The 21,273-nt window shown below is 37.3% G+C and overlaps 1 protein-coding gene and 1 pseudogene across 1 annotated transcript in view; both read left to right on the top strand.

Annotated features, from left to right (window-relative positions):
• Dpyd (dihydropyrimidine dehydrogenase) overlaps positions 1-21,273 on the top strand; it is a 755,789-nt gene that overhangs the window by 151,303 nt on the left and 583,213 nt on the right. Inside the window, exon 4 of the mRNA XM_041647856.1 lies at positions 12,752-12,839. Within this exon, the coding sequence (XP_041503790.1) occupies positions 12,752-12,839 (88 nt within the window). The remainder of the gene's footprint in view (positions 1-12,751; positions 12,840-21,273) is intronic.
• On the top strand, positions 5,198-5,327 carry LOC121454386 (annotated as a pseudogene).

Below are 21,273 nucleotides of genomic sequence, written 5' to 3'. Positions count from 1 at the left end.
GCAGCAGCCCAAAGCAGCTGTTCTGAAAGTATCCTTACTAGAGGCCAAGGGTGTCAGAGAATAGTTCTTCCTGTCTCTTTGTCATTGCCTAATAACTGTCTCTGCCTAGAGGATGTACATGATTAAATGAGTGAAACTGAGAAGATCCACTGTGAGTGGATAAACTGGACTGATCAACAATTCTGTTCTCAGGCCTCACCATAGTTTTTCCCATAAATTCCTTTAAAGAGCTCCCAGACTAGGAACTCAATTATATCCTATTTCCTGGGACTCCACCCCTCCTGTTGTGAACTTCTCTATTCAAGCACGTACTCTGGCCATCTCTCCTTCTCCTCTTGACTCTTAAGCTTCCACCTATAAATCCATAACATTCATTTTGTGGTATTGGTTGTGAGCCTAGCCTTTAGTGGCTGAGCTATCTCTCTAGCCCAGCTGTACCACTCTGGCTTATACCCAAAGGATGTTCCATCCTACCACAAAGACATTTGCTCAACTATATTTATAGTAGCTTTATTCATATAGTCTGAAACTGGAAAGAGAAAAAAAACCTAGATGTCCCTTGACTGAAGAATGGATAAAGAAATTGAGGCATATATACACAATGGAGTACTACTCAGCTGTTAAATGACTTCATGAAGTATGGATGCAAATGTATGGAAGTTGAAAAAAATCATCTTGAACAAGGTAGCCCAGATTCAGACAGACAAACAGGATCAGTGTCTAGCCCTGTTATTAGCAGACCAGAGAAGCTTCCTCCAGCAACTGATGGAAACAGATGCAGAGATCCACATCCAAACATTAGGTAGAGAGAGCTCAAATTAGAGATCTCCATCAGGTTCCTGACCATGGATCTCAGGGAACCCCACAGAAGAACAGGATAAAAAATCATAGGAGCCAGAGAGGTTGAGGACACCAGCAGAACAATGTCCACAGAATCAACTAAACAATTCTCAAAGGGGCTCCCAGAGACTGAACTGACAATCACAGAGCCTTGCGTGGATCTATGCTAGGCCCACTAAATATATGTTATAGTCCTTAGCTTGGTGTTCTTGTGGGACTCCTAACAATGGGAGTTAGAGGTATCTCTGATTCTTTTGCCTGTTCTTGGGACCCTTTCCTCCTACTGGGTAGCCTTGCCCAGACTTGATATGAGGATATGTGCCTGGCCTTATCCCTCATCTCTTAGCATAAACATTTCACAGCATCGGATTAAAGTGGAGAAATGTGTTCTCCTTTGCAAGGAAGAAGTTATAAAGTCACATTAATAAAGTACAGGTGAGAGAAATTTTTTTTTAAAAAAATATGTATTTTGTCAATAACAGATTAAAGATCACACTTCCTTCAAATCATAAATATCTTTCCATGAATAAAGATACATTCCCTTGCTACTCATTGCTCTGGAGTGCTGTCCACCCCAAATCCAGTTCCTCATAATGACATAAAATACTGAATTCATCCGGTGTGTAACAGTCACTGGTTTGCACAGTCTAAAATCATGCTGGTAAAATCTCATCAACTCCCTCATCGGCCAATGTAGGAGGTGTTTTTTGAGTCTTCCCAGCGTTCATTCTCTATGAGTATTTTATCAGCTCCTTGTCTCCAAGAAGCTCTCCAATTTCTTATCTCTGACCACTGTGAAGGTGTTAATTTCTTTCATTGGCTATGTGTGAAGAAATGGTCCTGAGTATCCTCAGCTCTATTCTTACCTATAGAAAATTCACCCAAGGGAAGAATTTCCTCCCCTTTCTCTTTTCTCTGAAGTTTCTACTCTTACAATCAACTCTCAGGCAATTCCTTTTGCCTTTTGTTTGTTTCTCTGGTACCATATTCCTCCCCGCTAGCCTTTGTCAGTTCCTCTTTCAGGTCCTCCACTTCCCTCTCCTCTTTCTCACGTGTTTCTTCTTGCCTCAAGAGATTCCATCAACAGTGTTAGTCATTATTTTTGAATGCAATAATGATATTCCACTTTATGCTCACTCTGAATTAATGAAATATGTAGCAGCTATTAGTACAAACAATTATGAACTGGCAGGGAAAAAAAGGGAAAATCCTTGAGGATGTTTTCACACACAATAAATGCATGCTAATTAGGCTTCTGTGAAATGCACTTTCAGAGAGAAATGAGATCCATAATAGATATGTGGATGGAACCTGAGGCTCAGAATATCCTTTTTGTATTTCTAAATCTTCATTTCACACCCTCTCCACAAATCAAAGTAATCAAATTAATAAATTGTAATAATTTAAAAGATGTATTGCCTCTTTCTATGATGTATTCCACAGCTTTTCTAAAACCAATTTCAATTAATAGGCAAAACTATTCTAGTAATGGTTGAGAATGTAAGGTAGGGGACAAGAATATATTAGTGTATGGCCATCACTATCCTTTATGCTTCCTTTCTGAATGGAGGAGTTCAGAAAATGAATAGCTCAATTTTGATGGAGATAATAAAGAGGGAATATATGTGTTATCTTCTCTGAAGAACAAAATATGCAAACTGGGGATGATAAGGAAAGATAATTGTAAAAGTTCCTGTTGTGTGGTTATAGAAGGCATTGGTTGCTTGTGTGAGTGGAAGGTAAACTAGACTGTAGCTACAATCATGCGCAAGGCTGGCATGGCCATGGCTACCCTCTGATATTACTTGGACACTGTGATTGGTGGAGAGTGACATAGAAAGAACGAGTATGCACAGCTCTGCAAAGTAGATGGCCACGAATTAAAAGAGCAAACTTGAAGTCCCAACAGAGGGATTGCTATTCCTCAGGAATACTAGAAAATGTGTTTATTATGCTTGAATTGAGGATGGACAAATACTTTTTTTAAAAATTGTGTTATAGACACTTTGCTGAATTTTGTGTATTTGACCTTCTGATCTGGGCTTTTGATTGTGCTTGCAGACATTAAAAAATGTGATGCTTTTAGCAAGGGTTTTTTTTCTCATACACTCAATAATGTATGTAGTACCCTCAGAATTTGGGCCTGGGCCCATTTTGCTTTGGAAATAGTGTTATTTCTATCACTATTTTGGGAATCTGGCATTAGCATTAATTTGGCAGATACTATGGTCGTTATGCTTGAAAACTCCTGGATTCCTTTAAGATGATTCTTAACAAATGATGACTGACAGAAAATTGAAGAAGATACTTATATGGAAGAAAAAAGAAGTGAATGGTTAAAGATACATAATATGTTAGGGATAACCTCAGTTTTTTCAGGTAACTTGGGGTCCCAGATATCTGACATCTGAGATAGATATGAAAATTTAGTAGAAACAGGACATGCTGAGTTTTGGCAGGTATGCTGGAATCAAAGGATGAAAATAGCAATAATGCAGAGAAACACTGAAGTCAAGAATCAGAGAACTATTGACGCACAAGTTTTCAAATATGAAAACTATCTTCCTAAAGCCACAAAGTAAAACCTAAAAAGCATAGCCCGACTCTTTTCATTCCTTCCGGCTCTTAAGCTGTGTTGTTATGACACCGCAGATTCCTTGGCAGAATTACAGCATTAACCTTGGGCTCTATTTTTTATTTGTTTTTGAATTACACTTGAAGTGATTTTATTTGTTTTTTTTTAATTAAAAAATACATGTATATCTGTATGGATTTGTGCGTGTGAGTTCAATGCCCCTGGAGGCCAGAAGAGGGTTCTGGTTTCCTTCAAACTGTAGTTATAGGTAGGGGTAAGTTAATCAACATGTGTACCCGGACTACACTTGAGTTAGGTAATTGAAGAGAGCTGATGAGATGAAGATGAAAAACAGTACTGCATTCTTAAGGATGGAAAGGAACTTGCCAGGCAGAAGAGAGTAAGAGTTGTGCTTTTTGTATTGAGGGATAAGCAAGAGCAATGGCAGGGAAATCGAAAGAATACAACTTCTTTAACTAAAAATACTACCTTTGTATAAGCATTGCCAAAATCAATACTGTCCTGTCCTCTTACATATAGAACTTTAACAACATCTCTTCAATAAAAAAGGATTTATGCACCCACTATGCTGGGAGAACAGATTAATATCGTCCTAGCTTGCAAAGCAATTTCCTCTCAGTGGGATTATTCTGAAAAGTTCACTTAGAAAAAGTATACAGAAGGGAACATGTGAGAAAATTCCCAGCATGAATAGGAAGCTAAAACATAAGAAATTTACTTTGAAATTATTTCTAAATGTGTTTTCCAAAGTTGGAATTTTTGTGTTTATTATGTCCACATATGGATGTATTAATGTGTTAGAAGCATACTCATATTAGATGTGCAGATAAATGGGACAAAATAATCAAATTTTAGCCAGAGAGTTTATCTTACATAGGAGGATCATTTTCATCCAGCCTGCTCACCCCTGTGGCTTCAGAGCCATTGCTCACAGATGAATTTGCCTATGCCACCCACATGCAGAATTGGTGGCTACAGCAGTCCCGTCAGAGTGATTCATAGTGAACTAAAAAAGAGGTCACTTGAAGAAATAAGATGCGTGTTGTTTTGTAGCATCTAACACATTGCTCTATCTGGGTGCCGACACAGATCAAGTTGTGTGGGATGGCTGCCACTTTCTTTATAAGACTCCTTAGTGAACATAAGCCATATGAACTTAATTCCGTGGGATTGTTGTTTACCTATTTTATTTCATGAAAAACTATATGAACAACATTTTGAAATTTAAATGTTTTATCAGATTTGTATTTAATAGTTAAATTATAGATAAGACATTAATTGAGTGGATAGTATAACATGAACATTGCTGGTGCTGGTCAGGGATGTCTTTTTTTAAATTCATTTTACATTCCAACCACACTTCTCCCTTTCACCCTCCTCTTGAACCCCCTCCACCCGCTTTCCCTCCAGCTCACCCTCATCCACTCCTCCTGAAATGTAAGGCCTCCCATGGGGAATCAACAAATCCTGGCACATTACCCTGAGGAAGATTCAAGCCCCTCCCTGTTGCATCAAGACTGAGCAAGTCATCCCACTGTAGGGAATGAGCTCCAAATAGTGTCTTGATTTTTGCAGTGACTCACATTGTAATCACCATCCATACTTTCTATCATAGCAGTGTGCTTCCCACAGCTCATGTCTGCATGGTATCCTCCTGTGTCCACAGATAATAATACGAATAATCTACAGTTTGAGCATTTGCTGCACATAGACAATCTTCTGAAGGTTTCATGTGTATTATTTCTTAAAGTCTTCCATCATAAGACTATACTTTCAGGGATCATTTCTATAGTTCGTCTTCCATCATATTGTGATATCCAGACTATAATTAGTAACTTAGTTGAGGAAATGAGGCTACAAATATTTAAATCACATTCCCCTGACCATAAGACTAATTGTTGAGCTGTATTAAATCCAGCATCCATTGGGCTACATTGCCTCCTGTAGCCCTGTGTATACAGATAAAATATTAACAGCCAGAAAGGTGAATTAAAAGTATTGGAAAAGAATGTTCTCAAACAGGTGTACTGTGTAGGAGTTACCGACATTTCTGCATTCAATGAGACAGAAGAGAATCATATATGACATGTGACAAGACCTATGTTTATTATGGAAGTTGGACAGTAATAGAGAACAGAGGTATAGGAGTTATTGTTAACCAGGCCATTCAGCCTTCTGGGGGTCTGATAATGTCTTGGCTGTTCAATCCTCACTTATACTGCAGATGGGAGACCATGGAGAGCAGGCTATTTGGGTTTTATAACTTGGAATCACATAATTTACTGGGCCAGAGTATGGAAGAATAGAGAAAGACCAGATCCTAAGCTCTTCTGGTCAGTCTTTTTTGTCTCAAGATGCAAGTAAATATACTTTAAACCTCTTCTCTTTCTCCATCATTTCATATCTATAACCTTCAAGGACAAGTATGTATTTGTCCACTTTCTCTACTGCAACTTTCTGGGAGGAAGAATTTGCATTTTGTTCATCATATCATACCTTTCTTCTAGAAGTTTTTTGAAGAAAATAGTGAGTGCTCTGTGGGTGTTAGCTGAAGGAGAGAAGGACAGAAGAGAGAAAGAAGAAAGAAAGAATGAAAATGATGTGTTAAGATCCCATCGATCACAAATGTATTCAAGTTTTAATACCCTGACTCAGATTCTTCATTTAGCTTTCATAAATGTAATAGGGCATGTGACATCCTGTGACACTGATTTCAGTTTTCAAATATATTTCATTAAAAGCAGATCCAGTATTCAAATACATTTCATTAGGTGCAAAGTGAATGGAATTTCCTGTATTTACACAAATATATACTATGTGTTGATAGCTTTTTATTTCTTTCTTTTAGAGTTTAAATCATACTAAGCTGTAGGCAGCTTAATTTTAATGATTGTGTTCAAGATATTATCTATGAATATTGTGTTCTTTGGCTTCTGGGCTAGGTTTTTTTTTTTTATCAAAAATCCTCTTTTAATGAGCAGTTTGTCTTCATATTACCTCATTTTCTAAGCAATACTGTTGCCTGAAACCTTGGCCCACCTTAAGATGTAACTTAAATTGACAAGATTAAACATTTATATTCTTATCTACTTTTTACTCACATTCATTAATTTCTGGGCATTTCCAAAGATTTTTGGAGTGTGATTATAGCAGTGATTCTTATGCATTACACGCCTAAGAAGAGATATTATGCATGTATAGTAATTTTCTTAAAACTTAACCTCCTCCTCGTTTTTATTCTCCTCCTCTTCATCATCCTGAGTTCTTGTCATCTTTGTTGTCTTCTTCCTCTTCCTCCTCCTCTTCTTCTTGAACTCAGTAACTTTACTGGGAATTATTTTGTATTAAGCTTCTCTCCTTTGTAATAAATGCTGTGACAAGCGTTTGAAAAGGCATATTTACTTTAGGATTAATCCTGATTATAGAAATTTCAGTTTAATTGTATCTATTATGGCTCATTTTTTGTAGCATGGTGTGTTCTGCTATTTATAGGATGTATTGATCTTGTTGATTTGTATAAATAATTTTCTTACGAGAAAATACATTGCAAGCAATACTTTGATTTGTAAGTATTAAGGTCAAAGAGTTTTCTTTCTTCGTATTTTATTTTATTTTATTTTATTTTATTTTTTTGGTTTTTCGAGACAGGGTTTCTCTGTGGTTTTGAAGCCTGTCCTGGAACTAGCTCTTGTAGACCAGGCTGGTCTCGAACTCACACAGATCCCCCTGCCTCTGCCTCCCAAGTGCTGGGATTAAAGGCGTGCGCCACCACCGCCCAGCTTCTTCATATTTTTAAATGGTAATCTTTAAACTATGTAAACAATAAGGACTAGGATTCTCATGAGCTTATTGCAGTATAATTTAAAACTTTTTAAGTTCTCTATAGTTTGGGCTATTTTAAGAACCACGATAGAAATGAAGTAATGATATGGTAGTCTAGGGTGTAGACCAAGTCAAAATTGGGTAAGGGTACTCAATCCAGAATCCACGCAATAAGTAAGACTGGATGAGTAATGTAGAATCATGAAAAGATGGCAGAGAAAGTCAGTAAAAAAGACCCTGGGACATTCTCATTTAACACCTTAAAGACTACTAGAATTAGAGAAATTACTGATAAATTATAGCAAGTTAAGTCAGCGAAAGACTGTTTTACCATAGTGTCTGTCTCTTTAAGATGACACTAACAAAAGGGCCTAACTCATCAGATTCTTATGAAGAATGGTTAAGAAGATTGAGTTTTTATTTATTAAGTACCCAGAACAATGCTAGCATGCAATAGTTTTCTATACACATTAATAAATACACTTATGACGTTCAGTTAGCTGTTTTGACTGTTTGCTGGATCAAAACATGAGATTAGTCATATAATGTTTTTAAAGATACAATCCATCAATCTTGGATGTTTTATTCTTTTATTTGCTGGGCATCAGACCTGATTGTAATGAAACTCAGATGCACGTATGAGACTGCGAGCCATTACAACTTGATTCATATGACTTCCACCAACTTGACAATGGCATCTACCCAGTTTTCAGTGGAAATATTCCATTAGTAAATAACACTAGTGTGTAAATTTGTTTACTCTAGTGCCTATAGAGCAAGGAAGAGTGGGAGAAAGAGGAAGCTAGGATCCATACTATTGACTGTGTCTCAACTAGTAGATCTTCCAAATGATCAACACACTTCAAAGACTTGCAGAAAAATAATATCAATATTGGGAAAATATTAAAATGCTTTATATGAGTACTAATTTGACCAATCCTATTGTATTAATTCATGGCTTAATGCTGGATATCCATAGAACAGTGCTGGGTTCATTGTCAAAATTAGCAAAACTAAGACAATGTATATTGAGTTCATGCATTATTCAATAGATGTGTGTACTCGTGGGTGCTCCTGGGTGAGCGTGTGTTTCCTGAAAAATTGTCATTTTAGCTCTGGACAATTCTATAAGAAGCATACGTTACAATTCTAGCTGTTGCGAATGCTTACTAGTAGAAGAATGATGTCTCTGTTCTTTCAGATGTGTGAAGAATAAAATGCAATTTAGTTATTTATTATGAAGTAAAACTACTCATCCTCATTGTGTCTGTTTTCCCTACAGAAAGATCACAAATGCGTATATCTTGAATAGTTTGGTCCCTCAAGTAACAGAATGAAAGTTTCCATATGCCTTTTGAAAATCCTGTTAATCACAAAAGATTAACTTTTACTAAGCATCCCACATATTGCTTTTAATGAAATCCATTGTTATACCCTGTACTAAATATGAAAATAGAAAGTTTATCAGTAATAAAACATACGATGTTTCACTGCTTTTAGAGATAATCTAATATCCAAGTTTAGTATGAATTTAATTATCTGCAGATTAAAAATATTACATAATTATTTATCTCAACTAACTTTTGCCCCTTACAGTGAATTTAAAAATAAACCTTATTATAGTACAGTAACTCTGCAAGGAAGGGGTTCTTAAATGACTGAAGAGGCAAACGGCTGTAATTGAAATGTTACTTCTGAGGAACAATTTACTGAGCACTGTGGTTTACCATAATTGTTGACAAATCCCCCTAAGTACCGTGCCTCTGATTTCTTCATGGTATCAATCATTGAAAGCAATTTAGGAAATAACATCTGGATGTATGTTTCTGCTATTTTATTTACATCATTTGTCTACATCATTACGATTCTCAACCTTTCCAATTTGGTACAGTAAATATACTCTGTAATATCTATCATGGCATGGTCAAAGGATAATTTATTGTCAAATAGAAAAATAGGTCAACAATAATGTCACTTGATGATCACCCCCCCACACACACACACACAAGTTTAATAAAGCATCTCACCAGTATGCATTCCAGTGCAGTGGTTGATATTTTATTAGGACTACCTGGCTATAGCACTAGTGTAATTACTGAGCTGTCAGAGTGATAAGTGGGATTAATGGCAGCCTGATGCACTTTAGTCTGCAGAGCGCTTAGAGAATTGCAAGATGGTATTATTATCAGAGTCTGCCCATTCTGGCATATTCATGGCACCAAAGGAAAAAAAAAAGAGAGAATGCTACAATTCAGGTTTGCATTGCCCTGCCTCATTAACATCTGACATTTCCAACAGCTGTTATTTGTGCACTAGCTCAATAATAAAGGGAGAATTATTTGGTAAAGAGGCTTAATAACCACAACGGAAAATCCTTACGTTGTCGGCGCTGTTAAGTGACTCTGTTTATGTTGAATTTAAGATTTCTCTAGAAGGACAGGAAGACATGCTGCATCTTAATTCAGTTCACTCATATCTGCTGACATTATACGGTCATTTTCAGTTGCCTTATTAGTCATGTTGGATGTTTGAAAGAGAAAATGCAGAAAACTTGATTAAAGATAAGGAGAATCAGTATGATATTGTCTCTCTGTCTAGTGCCAGTCTTTCTTTCTGTTTTTCCCTTTAGGTGTCTGTCTGTCCTGTGTGTGTTTAGCATATATATGCATATATCTATATACCTCTAATCTATCTATCTATCTATCTATCTATCTATCTTAATTAGATATTTAATGGCAAGGATGTTTAAACGGTTAAGGTGACATATTAAGTGAGAATTTTTTTTTGCTAGGTTTTTGACTGTATTGCATTGGTACTTAGTAGAAAGATAATCACAATACTATTAATGCCCTCCATATTTATACACATGGTCGTTCCTCACACTGCATTCCCTCACCTCAACTCCAAGGACTGCATTGGTCGAGTCTTTTCTTTTTTTTTCTTCTTTTTCTTTTCTTTTTAAAGATAATTTTGTGATGTATATTGCAGGATATACTTCTAAGAAATTCCTTTTCTTCTTCCTCACAGAGAATGTTTTAGGGGGGGAGAAATAGAAAACAAAACATTCTGACAGCTTAAGTCTGAGTAGATAGGAATCCAACAAAATGACAGATGTGAATCTAACAATGGCATTCAGAGCAATGACAGAGGAGAGGTTTAATGACGATATTTCACAGAGGACAATTGATTATGAAAAGCCTTCAGTACTCATTGTGAAAAATTTAATTTAGAGAGAAGGCTAAGGGCATAAGCCATAGAAAGGAGACCAGATTTAAAAACAAGATATTAATTAGGTTTTGAGAAATTGCTTCAGACAATGCCGAGGATGGCCGTACAATGATGTGACAAGGAGATGGCTATTGTTTTCTTGAAGGAAATGAACTAAGGTCTTTACACTTGGATGTGGATATGAAATGAGGGCCCTCATCCCTATGCCAGTGAGAAATGTAGAATTCATTCTTAGACAAATTAGTTTATGATTCTGCTCCTCGAACACACATGACAGTAGCATATTGTCTGAAGTTCTATCTCCAGCTGAATATCTTTCTTCATCTTCTCTTGCTTTAGTCAGACTAAATCCCACCCTGACATATTCTTTCCCTTTCAAACCTTGGCATGGACCGCTTCCACTCTGGAGCCATTCTTTTGCTTTCCTATGCTGCTAATCCTACCATTCTTTGCTGCCTTCACATCCACCCATCTTTGAGGTCTTTGTAAAGTATTATTGCACTCAACAAATCTTTCCTGACTCCTACTCCAGAATTACTAACCCTCCCATATACTCCCTTATGCTCTGTTTTGTTACATTGATCATTTTGAAAATTGAAGTGCTCTTTGTATCTCTTCACTTTCCTTTAGTTATATGCTCCGTGAAAGGAACCACTATGTTTATGTTCTTTCAATCTTTTATTCTTTTCTGCTACTGTAATAAAAATAACCAAGATTGAATTATATGCAAAATAAATACATATATTTAGTTCACCATGTGGGAGTTTAAAAGCCCAGATCACATGGCAAGGCTATCATCTGAGTCCTATGATGGATTATACATGTATGAGAGAGATAACATTCAGCATTAAAGAAAATCAAAGGGAGGTAAGGATGGAGCAAGGCTTTCTCTTCTGTACTGAGACTCCTGTAAGAATGAACATGACATCATCAATTCTTTCTGAAACTAGTACCCTAATGACTTCTGTTCCCAGTAGACTTCACCTGTCAAAGGTTCTACGCTACCTTTCTGCATCATTTCTTTGAAGACCAAACTCCTTACTTGACTGACAAGCTCAATCTGTCATACGGGGAATCAGTAAATGTTGGAAAATGAATGAGTAAATGAACACAAACACACAGACGCATACACACCGCATACAAATTAAGAATAGTGCAGTCAGTGTTTGCATCTGTTTCTATTCCACAATAGAGTTGTAGCTTGGTGGTTTTTATAGTATGGTTATCAATATCACATCAGAGACTAGAAACTTGAAAATACCAGGAGTTCCTTGGTGAAATAAGTATATCTATCATGCTACCTATATTAACCTTCAGGAATGTCTCTGTCTGGTTCCCCATGAAGAAGATTCTGAGTTAAATTTGGGAAGTGAAGGGAGTAGAATTGGGTATAGAGTAGATTCCTGTGGAGCAGTACCCCACATTGTCTCTCTTTGCCTCTTATTGACATTCAATTGCACCAGAGCTGCCCCAAGCAAAGGATATGAAGACCTTATTCCTTTCCCTTAAGGTAAAGGCAACTGTGGGAAGAAAATGCTTTGTTATCGAAGGGAGTGAATCTGGGCAGCTTTTTAATTACTATTTCTTCACACTTGTTTATTACATTTAGAGTTTTGCCTGCTAGAATTCATTTTATTTTTTCTCTGTATTTTACATTTCAGCCACAGTTCTCCCTCACACCCCTCCACCCACTCCCACTTCTTGAAACAGTTGTTACAGCACTTACTTGTGCTGTGCCTGAACTCTATGCTTCAAGACAACAGAGAGATGGCTGAAGGGAAGAGGGAGGGAGGAAAGGAAATAGAGAACAGCAGGAAGTTTGGAGAGAGGAGAGAAAATAAGGACATTGTGACTGTTACGATCTAGATCTCCTCTGCATTTGCATAGTAATTGTAGTCTCTAAGACTTACAAGCTGTGTCATAAAATATTGCATTTATTAAACAGTATACTGGTATATCAAAAAATGGAAGATTCCATAAAAGAGTGAATGATGTATCTCTAGGTTAACACCTCCTAAAACTTAGGAGCTGCTCTGAGAGGACAGGATGTTAAGTACCAGAAGGTCACCGTTCCACATATCTCAGGAGGCATAAAAATTTAGTAGAGACTGAGTATTTATGGTATCACTTGAAGAATGCATGCTTAATTTTTTTCAATTTTATTTGTATTTGTTAAGTGTCAACTCAGAGTTGGTCTAAAAATAAAAAAAGAGAGATGATGTCACTTTCTTTGTAATTTTTTAACACAGTTATTCTATTCCCCAGGTGCCTGAAATGTGCAGACGCCCCCTGCCAGAAGAGTTGTCCCACAAATCTTGATATTAAGTCATTCATCACAAGTATCGCCAACAAGGTGAGCTCAGAGGTCATGGCCATAATGAAATTGCAACACACACAAACTCACAGCAGATGCAGTTGCTCCTGCCAGACCTGCACAAGAACAAGCCAGCCAGCATCTGATCATGAGGGTCGATCTCAAGCCCAACCCTGAGCTGAGGAGGAACTGACAGTTGATGGCTTCTGTGGGAGGGAGAGTCAGTATTCTTTAAGGGAGTGCCTGTTAAGTAGGTTAACTCTGCAACTATGCAATAGTGGATGGGCTCAGCTCCGTGAAACCATAGACAGAACGAATTAAACTTAAAGGGTTAAAGAAAAAAAGGAGACACAATGTTGGCAGTAGGATATGGTAGATCTGAGAGGAGTTAGGGAATTTGGAAGAGTGGACAGTGAATATGATAAAAAAGAACACCATCTCTGCATGAGTGGAATTATGAAGAAATTAATTAAAATGTTATAAATGTTTTGAGATAATCAATGGTTACTGCTTAGGTTGTAGGACATGAATTTAGTTTTCATGGTTGTACTTAGTAGGATTTGAAGTGCTAAATTTTTAGTCTGATTTCTTGATAATAATCCAGTGAAAACTAATGACCTTGTCACTTTCTTCTATGAGGAAAATGTAGCATTATCTTCCAATGTTGCTGCAAAATACTTAGTGCAGAAGTGACTACTGTCCCTCTTTGTTTAATGTGGCGAGTCTTGCAGCTGTAGTGATTCTGCTGTGGTTGTTGATAGTGACTACTGAGTACCTACTGTTTGTTAGTACCAAGTGTTAAGATGTCCTTGCTGTGGCCATGTCAGCATCATCATCTTAATAGTACATTATTGAAGCATGTCTGATCAAAACCCAGAGACAGATATGGGTGTTCAACCAGAAGGTCAGAAAAGCAAAACAGGTAACCACTGGCTCTTACCTCTACCTCAGTCCAAAATAGACTTTCTACCTCCAGAAATCTTAAATAAGAGCTATATAAGTGAGAGCTATCTCCTCCCATCTTATTTTCTTCTCTAATACTGGGACTAAAGGTATGCACCACTACCACCTGGTTTCTGTGGCAAACTAGTGTCGCTACTGTGATTAAAGGTGTGTGTCACCACTGCCCGGTCTATAAGACTGACCAGTGGGGCTGTTTTATACTCTGATCCTCAGGAAAGCTTTATTTGTTAAAATACAAATAGAGTATCATGACACACAATGAAAGATAAATATAGACACATTTTAAAATTACCCAATTAGAGTTTCTTTTGGTTGATGCTGCATTCCATGTAACCCAGAAAGACTGCTCATGCAACACTATGTGAAAGAAGGAATGTGAACATGCACACTGCTTCTCTGAGGAAATGTTATGTAGCTTTAGTAAACAGGCCCAAGATACCATGAAGAAAGGAAGTGGAAATATACAAATCAATTGTGATTAGGTTGTAAAAATCCACGAATAAAGTATTTTATGTTTAGGTCTTAATCCCTTAGGGACTGGGAAATCTGCTTTGCATTTTTGGAAGAATTCTGGAAAGGGGTCAGGCTTTAAATATCATAGTATCCAAAATGTTCATTATCGTAAGAACTTTGTCTTACCTGTTAAATAATATCACATGGAATGTGCTTGAATTTAAGTTCATTTAAAAAGTATCTTACCAAAATATGTAAAGCTTGAAGCCTAAAATATTCTGGCTGAAGCACATACCTACATGAAGAGTACTCCTATCAGAAATGAGGGGTTGGTTGATGGCCATCAATCTAGGAAGCCTGCTAACTCACTTGTCTCCGTTCTGTCCCACACCAGAAGCTAAACAACCCTAAAGGTTAGTTACATGGTCTACTTATTCAGAAATCTATGCTAATTGCAGGAAAGTGACACAGAGGAATGATGTCATCTTTGAAGGGCTGCTATCCTCTGTGAGTGCGAAAGGTCTCTTTGTTCTGTTGTTCAAACTCCCTCTCTTCTGGGCTGGAGCGATGGCTCCATGCTTAAGCATACTCGCTGCTCTTGTAGAAGACCAGGGCTAATTTCCCAGGACCCACATTGTGGCTAGGAGTCATCTAAAACTCCAGTTCCTCGATACATGTCATACTCTTTTGATCTCCCAGGCGTCAGGTACATATGTGGTACAGATTCAGACATAGAGGCCAAATACTCATGACAGAGGACACAAATAAATATTAGAAAACAAATAACAAGAGGAACAGCCTTTTTCCATTTTCTTAACTTATCTGTATGTTGTTATTTATTCAAACATATTCACAATCTAATTAAAATTACTTAAGATCTTTTATTGAATATTTCATCATTGGTGAGGCTGGAAATAAACTTTTTAAAGTAGTGTATTCCTGAGAAATCATATGTAATAATCACCAAAGGTCAAAGATTTATTTTCTTTGAAGCCTGCAGGTTTTTAGACAAAGACTGGCAGTGTACAGTGTAGGTTGTCCCATACTGCTCTGCCAGTGGACCTGAACACAGGAGGGGGTTCATCCCAGGGTGAGAGGGTAATTGAATTGCCTGACTCAATGAGCCTTGTGCCTCTTTGGGAAAAAGATGTCGCGGGTGTTGTATTGTGTTAGGCTTCTGTGATTCACTGGAGTTTAGACCAATATGTCCATTCTTTATTTTCTTACAAACTGGATTACAGCTCTGGTTTCGAAAGCTACACTCAGGTCTATTGTCCCTCCACAGTCAGCTTTTCTCTGTTTCCTTAGTACAGGCCGTTGTTTGTGATTGTCTCTCTCAATTGGAAGTATGCGTTTCAGAGTCGTCAAACTGTGAACACTGGGCTATATTTCTGGATAGCTTTCTTTTTGAGAAAAACTACTATATTTGAGAGTGTGTGAAGCCAAATTCGATAGATATAATGGGGAAAAAGTCTGTTTGCTTAAGTATTCATTTCATGACCCTGTGTTTTGGACAGTAGTGATGTATTCTCTTTAAAGCTATTGTGTTAAACAATAAAATATGGATTTCCCCTTTTCTTCGCTATTAAGTACACACAAGTTTAATAATGAACATGACACAAAGGCTTCCTTGGATGATTTAACATAAAGTAAAAAAAAAAAAGCAAAGAAGCAAAGAAGGGTTTGGAAGAAGGTTCAGGGAGTAAAACTCAGATTGTGCAAGTATGAGGACCCTAGTATACATTCAAGATCATGCAGAAACAGGGGCCAATAAGATCCATCTGCACTTCCAGTGTTCCTGCAGAGAGATGGGAGACAGGAGGAGAATCCCTCTGAGTTCATGGCCAGCTAGCCTGCTCTACTCAGAGGCAGATAAACAGAACCTCTGTAGCAAACAAGATAGAAGGTCAAGGATAACCCCCAGGATTGTTTTCTGACCCCCACAGGCAATGCACATTGCATATGCGCGCGCGCGCACACACACACACACACACACACACACACACACACACACACACATCAACTGTCTCTTTTCCCAATAGAAAGAACTATGGCACATAAGAACTAACCTGGAAAACTTACTGGTAATTCCTATCACAAGTAGTATTTCTAGTTCTTGTGCAAGTTCTCGTGGTATGTGTGTGCCTGCCTGGTGTGTGTATCATGTAGAGCCACAGAGCTCTGTAGCGAGATGGCATTCTCCCCCAGTCAGAGTTTCATCTTCAGCTGCAGAGTGCTCCATGCTCTCACAGACAATATGCTGATTATCTTTTCTGGAGTAATGGACCAACGCTAAAACTGTGCTTGTCTTACTTCTTTAATCAAAAATTGCCAGCTGCTCCTCAGTGCCTAGAAAGTAATATCTGATTGAATACACAATGAGTGTTGATAAAGTTGGTTGGGCTTTCTCTGATTTTTGTATTAAACTATGTGTACCTCAAACACCTATGAATCCATAAGTTATTCCTCAGTAATTTTGAAATATATAAATCTTTGAGGTATGCAAAACGAAAAGTAGTGACACAATTTATGACTTCCCTTTAATCAAGGATGCCTTGCTTGGTAGGATTTTAGTTATGGACACCTCTGTTTCCTGGAATTGTCACAAATATAACTAACCTGCCATTGAAGACACTTCAAGAGAGGTTAAAAAAAAAACAAACAAAAAATATTATTTCTGTTGACTCTCAAAGTCCACTGGCATTGTCTACAATTCTGAAAGTGCCCATGTGGTTTATAGCAGTGGCTCTGAACTCCTGTGCCAGTGGCAATCACAAGTGCCTTGTAAGATAGTAGGCATCAGATAGCGGGATGCCTGTCACCAAGGCATTAACCCGAGTGGCTGTTTTTTACACAGAATAAATTCCTTTGATTCAAATCCACCCTTTTCCCTCTCAAAAAGTATTTTGTGTATGTTAATTCTATTTTTTAGCAGTAGATGTGAGTATTATAAGTGCTTCTTTCACTCAGTATTGGCTTGACTTGACTCAGATTTTGTCCAATTAGTTGTATATTTTTATCTGGGCGTCTTCATGGGGAAGCCGTTGATGTCTCCTGGCATCCTTTAAATTTTTATTTAGAAAGACTGTATTTTTATAGTTGTGGCTTCTGCATCTTTTCTTATTTTTTCATTAATGTAAAAAGAAATACTTTACCCATTGAATTTGGGGTTTGCAATGTTTCCTATTTTATTCCATAAAGGATATGATTCCAGGATCTGTGACTGCATTTGGATGGTGAGTTGAAGTCACATTATCACTATTTTGAAGATGGTTTCTTGGGAAGGTGATATTTTAAAGTGTTTCATCAATAATATTAAATAACTTTATTGTGATTTATCTATAAGCAATTTTTCTTCCATTTATGGAGATCCTTAACTGTGTAGGTTAATATCTTTCCATATGAAGTTATTTCTCCTCATTTTTCTTTTTTTAAATCTTATAAAATATTATTACATATTAAAATTTCTAACTTTTTCATGGAAATTTATCTTTCATAAATTTATGTCCCCTGCTTCTTTTGGGAAGAGATAGAATTACACTGTGATTTCCTTCATTCATTTTTGAGTAGTATTGTCAACATCTTCACCAACTGACCTTTTAAAAATAGTTCATGGTCCATTGAGTTTTAGCTACAGTGATATCTATTGTTTCTTTTTTTTTCCACTTATATACATTACATCTTGAAAGCAATTTCCCCTCTCTCCTGCCTTCCCAGCTCTGTCCTCTTTAACTCCTCCTTCATTTTTCTCCAGTAAAGCCTCCAATGTATATATGCCATGTTTGGTTGATATCCATTATATATATATATATATATATATATATATATATATATATATATATATAGTTGCAGTAAGACTAAGGGCCTCCCTTCCTATTATAGCTGGAAAAGACAGCCCAGCAAGATGAAAAGAATCCCAAAACCAGTCAAAAGAGTCAGAAACAGCTCCTGCTTCCACTGTTGGGAGTCCCACAAGAACAAACTATGCAACCATAGCATATATGCAGAGGTCCTAGGTCAGACCAATGCAGGCTCCCTGATGGTTGGTTCAATCTCTGTGAATCCCACAGTCTCTGTAGGTTTTCTTCAGTCTCTGGGACCCTTCTGGTTCCTACAATCAATCCTTCCTTCCCCTCTTCCCCAGCTTAATGTCTAATGTTTAGCTGTGGGTCTTTGTATTTTTTCCCCACCAGTGACTGGATGAAGCATCTCTGATGATGATATTCCTAATCTCCTATCTACTTATACAGCAGTAATTAGGAACATTTTATTGACTTGTTTTTCCATTACCTGTCCTGCCTGGTTTTATCTGGGTCGCTGGGATGTCTAGCCCTTGGGTCCTGGACCTCTGAGTGGCGTAACAAATGTCTCCCTACTCAAGGCATCGGTCTCAAGCTGGACTAGCCATTAGTTGACCACATCCATAATTTCCATGCCACTTTTACTCCAGCATATTTTGTATGCAGGACAAATTTTACATCGAAGGTTATGTGGCTAGTTTGGTCTCCCAGTCTCTCTACTGCAAGTCTTGCCTGGTTACAAATGACTGGTTTAGGCTCTGTATGCCTACTCTACTAGGAGTCTTATCCTGGGTCACCCTCATAGACTCTTGGGAGTTTCTACTGTACTAGGTTTTTAGCTTGTTCCGGAAATGCCGCCCCACCAATTCCTGATGTCACTCTAAGTCAATCTCTCCATCAATCCTCCCACAACCTGACCACTCCTGTTTCCATTCCACTTCTCTCAACCCCACTCCAATACCTGTTCTATTTCCCTTTCCTAGGGAGATTCATATCTCTCCACTGGAGCCCTTCTTGTAACTTAGCTTCCTTGGGTCTATGGATTATAGCATTATTATCTTTACTTTACAGTTAATATCTACTTATAAGTGAGTATGTAAATGGAGACTGTGCCTTGGTTTCCCAGCAGCCCTGACCTGAATAATCACACAGAAACAGTTATTAATTACAACACTGTTTGACTAGTGGCTCAGGCATATTTCTAACTAGCTCTTACCTCTTAAATTAACTCATTTTCGATTAGTCTGTGTATTTCCATGTGGCCATGGTGTTGCATTATTTTCTACATATCTTGTTTCCTCGGTGGCCGGCTTGCAGCTCTCTCCTTCGTCAGCTATATGGTATCTGCCTTTCTCTGCATTCTTTCTCCCTGCATTAAGTTTAGTTTACTCACCTACCTTTATTCTGCCCTGCCATAGGCCAAAGTAGCTTCTTTATTAACCAATGCTAAGAAAACATATTCACAGTATATAGAGGGGAATTCCACATCAGAGTACATATTATGTTTTTCTTTCTGGGCATGGGTTATCTCGCTTAAGGTGATTTTTTTTTCTAGTTACACCTATTTTTCTACAAATTTCATTTGTCATTTTTTTCACAACTGAGTAATACTCCATTATGTAAATGTACCACATATTCTTCTTCCGTTCTTTAGTAGAGGGACTTCTGAGTTGTTTCCAGTTTCTGGGTATTATGAATAAAGGTACTGTAAACATAGCTGACCTAGTGTCCTAGTGGTAGGATAGAGTGTTCTTTGTGTATATGCCCAGGAGTGGTAGAACTGATAGCTTGAGAGATAACTCAGCCAGTAAAGGCTAGACTCATGATAAAAATGTTCCTATTGTTTCTAAGAGTTTTTAAAAACTTATTTTTAATCTAACAATGTTTATCCAGTTTCAAGTTATACCATTCCAACCATAGGTAAAATATTTACTTTCCTAGTCTCTAATTCCACTCTCCAAAGTTGCTAGGAGTCTGTTTGTACCATCTGTTCTGTCTGCTTATTTTCTTGAATGCCTAGTGATATACTTTTTATTCTGCTTTTTCTTTGAACCCATGAAGGAACACTATGAACACTCTTATAAATACATGTTTCTTTCTTTTTAAAATTTTGATTAAGCTATATATTTTCTCTGCTTCCCTCTTTCCTCCCTCTCCCCTCCTACCTTTTCCCATGATCCTAATGCTCCCAATTTACTCAGGAGATCTTGTTTTTTTCTACTTCCCATGTATACTAGATCTATGTATATCTATCTTAGGGTCCTCATTTTTGTCTAGCTTCTCTGAGATTGTGGATTGTAGGCTGGTTTTCATTTGCTTTAAGTTTACAAGCCACCTATGAGTGAGTACATATTATTTTTCTCTTTCTGTGCCTGTGTTACTTCACTTAATATTAGGTTTTCTAGATCTATCCATTCGCCTGAAAATTTCAAGATGTCATTATTTTTTCTGATGTGTAATACACCATTGTATAAATGTGCCCACATCTTCTTTGTCCATTATTTGGTTTAGTGGAGTCTAGGTTGTTTCCAAATTCTGGTTATGACAAATAATGCTGCTATGAACATAGTTGAGCACATGTCCTTGTGGTATGACTGAGCATCATTTGGGTATATACCCAAAAGTGATGTTGCTGGGTCTTGAGGTAGGTTGTTTCCTAATTTTCTGAGAAATTGCCATACTTATTTCCAAAGCAGCTGTACCAGTTTACACTCCCACCAGCAATGGAGGAGTGTCCCCTTTACCCCACATCCTTTCTAGCACAATTTGTTATAAGTGTTCTTTTTTTTTTTTTATCTTGGCCATTCTTACAGGCATAAGATGGAATCACAGAGTTGTTTTGAGTTGTGTTTTTCTGAAGGCTAAGAATGTTGAGCATTTCCTTAAGTGTCTTTCAGCCAGTAAATGCATGTTTTTATAGAAAGGGTTTACATTTGCTTTGGTCAATTAGTAGCTTTAACATTATTTTTCTTGAAAACCTCAAAATACCTACTTTTCTTCAAATCAAACATGGCCAGGAGATTAAGCCAAAAAATATTCTTGAGTACTGAATTATTGTAAATTCCTTAAATGGCTATTTCTCTTCATTTTGGATAGCTCCTTGGTTAAAGCAGGAAGAATTTTATAATTTCAGATGGGAGAGAGGGAAGGATCAATATATTTATTTTTTGTGATAACGTAGGCTTATATAGCCCTTGCTTTATAGTAGAGTTTTGTTTTAGTTTCACACTTTGGATGAACCTTGAAGTTTCTTTCAA

The sequence above is a fragment of the Microtus oregoni genome, unplaced genomic scaffold (assembly GCF_018167655.1).
Source record: "Microtus oregoni isolate MIOR12 unplaced genomic scaffold, Mior012 000000F_ref0000247, whole genome shotgun sequence".
NCBI classification, from domain to species: domain Eukaryota; kingdom Metazoa; phylum Chordata; class Mammalia; order Rodentia; family Cricetidae; genus Microtus; species Microtus oregoni.
Note: the sequence above shows the minus strand (reverse complement) of the source record. Positions and strands in the feature narration are given on the sequence as shown.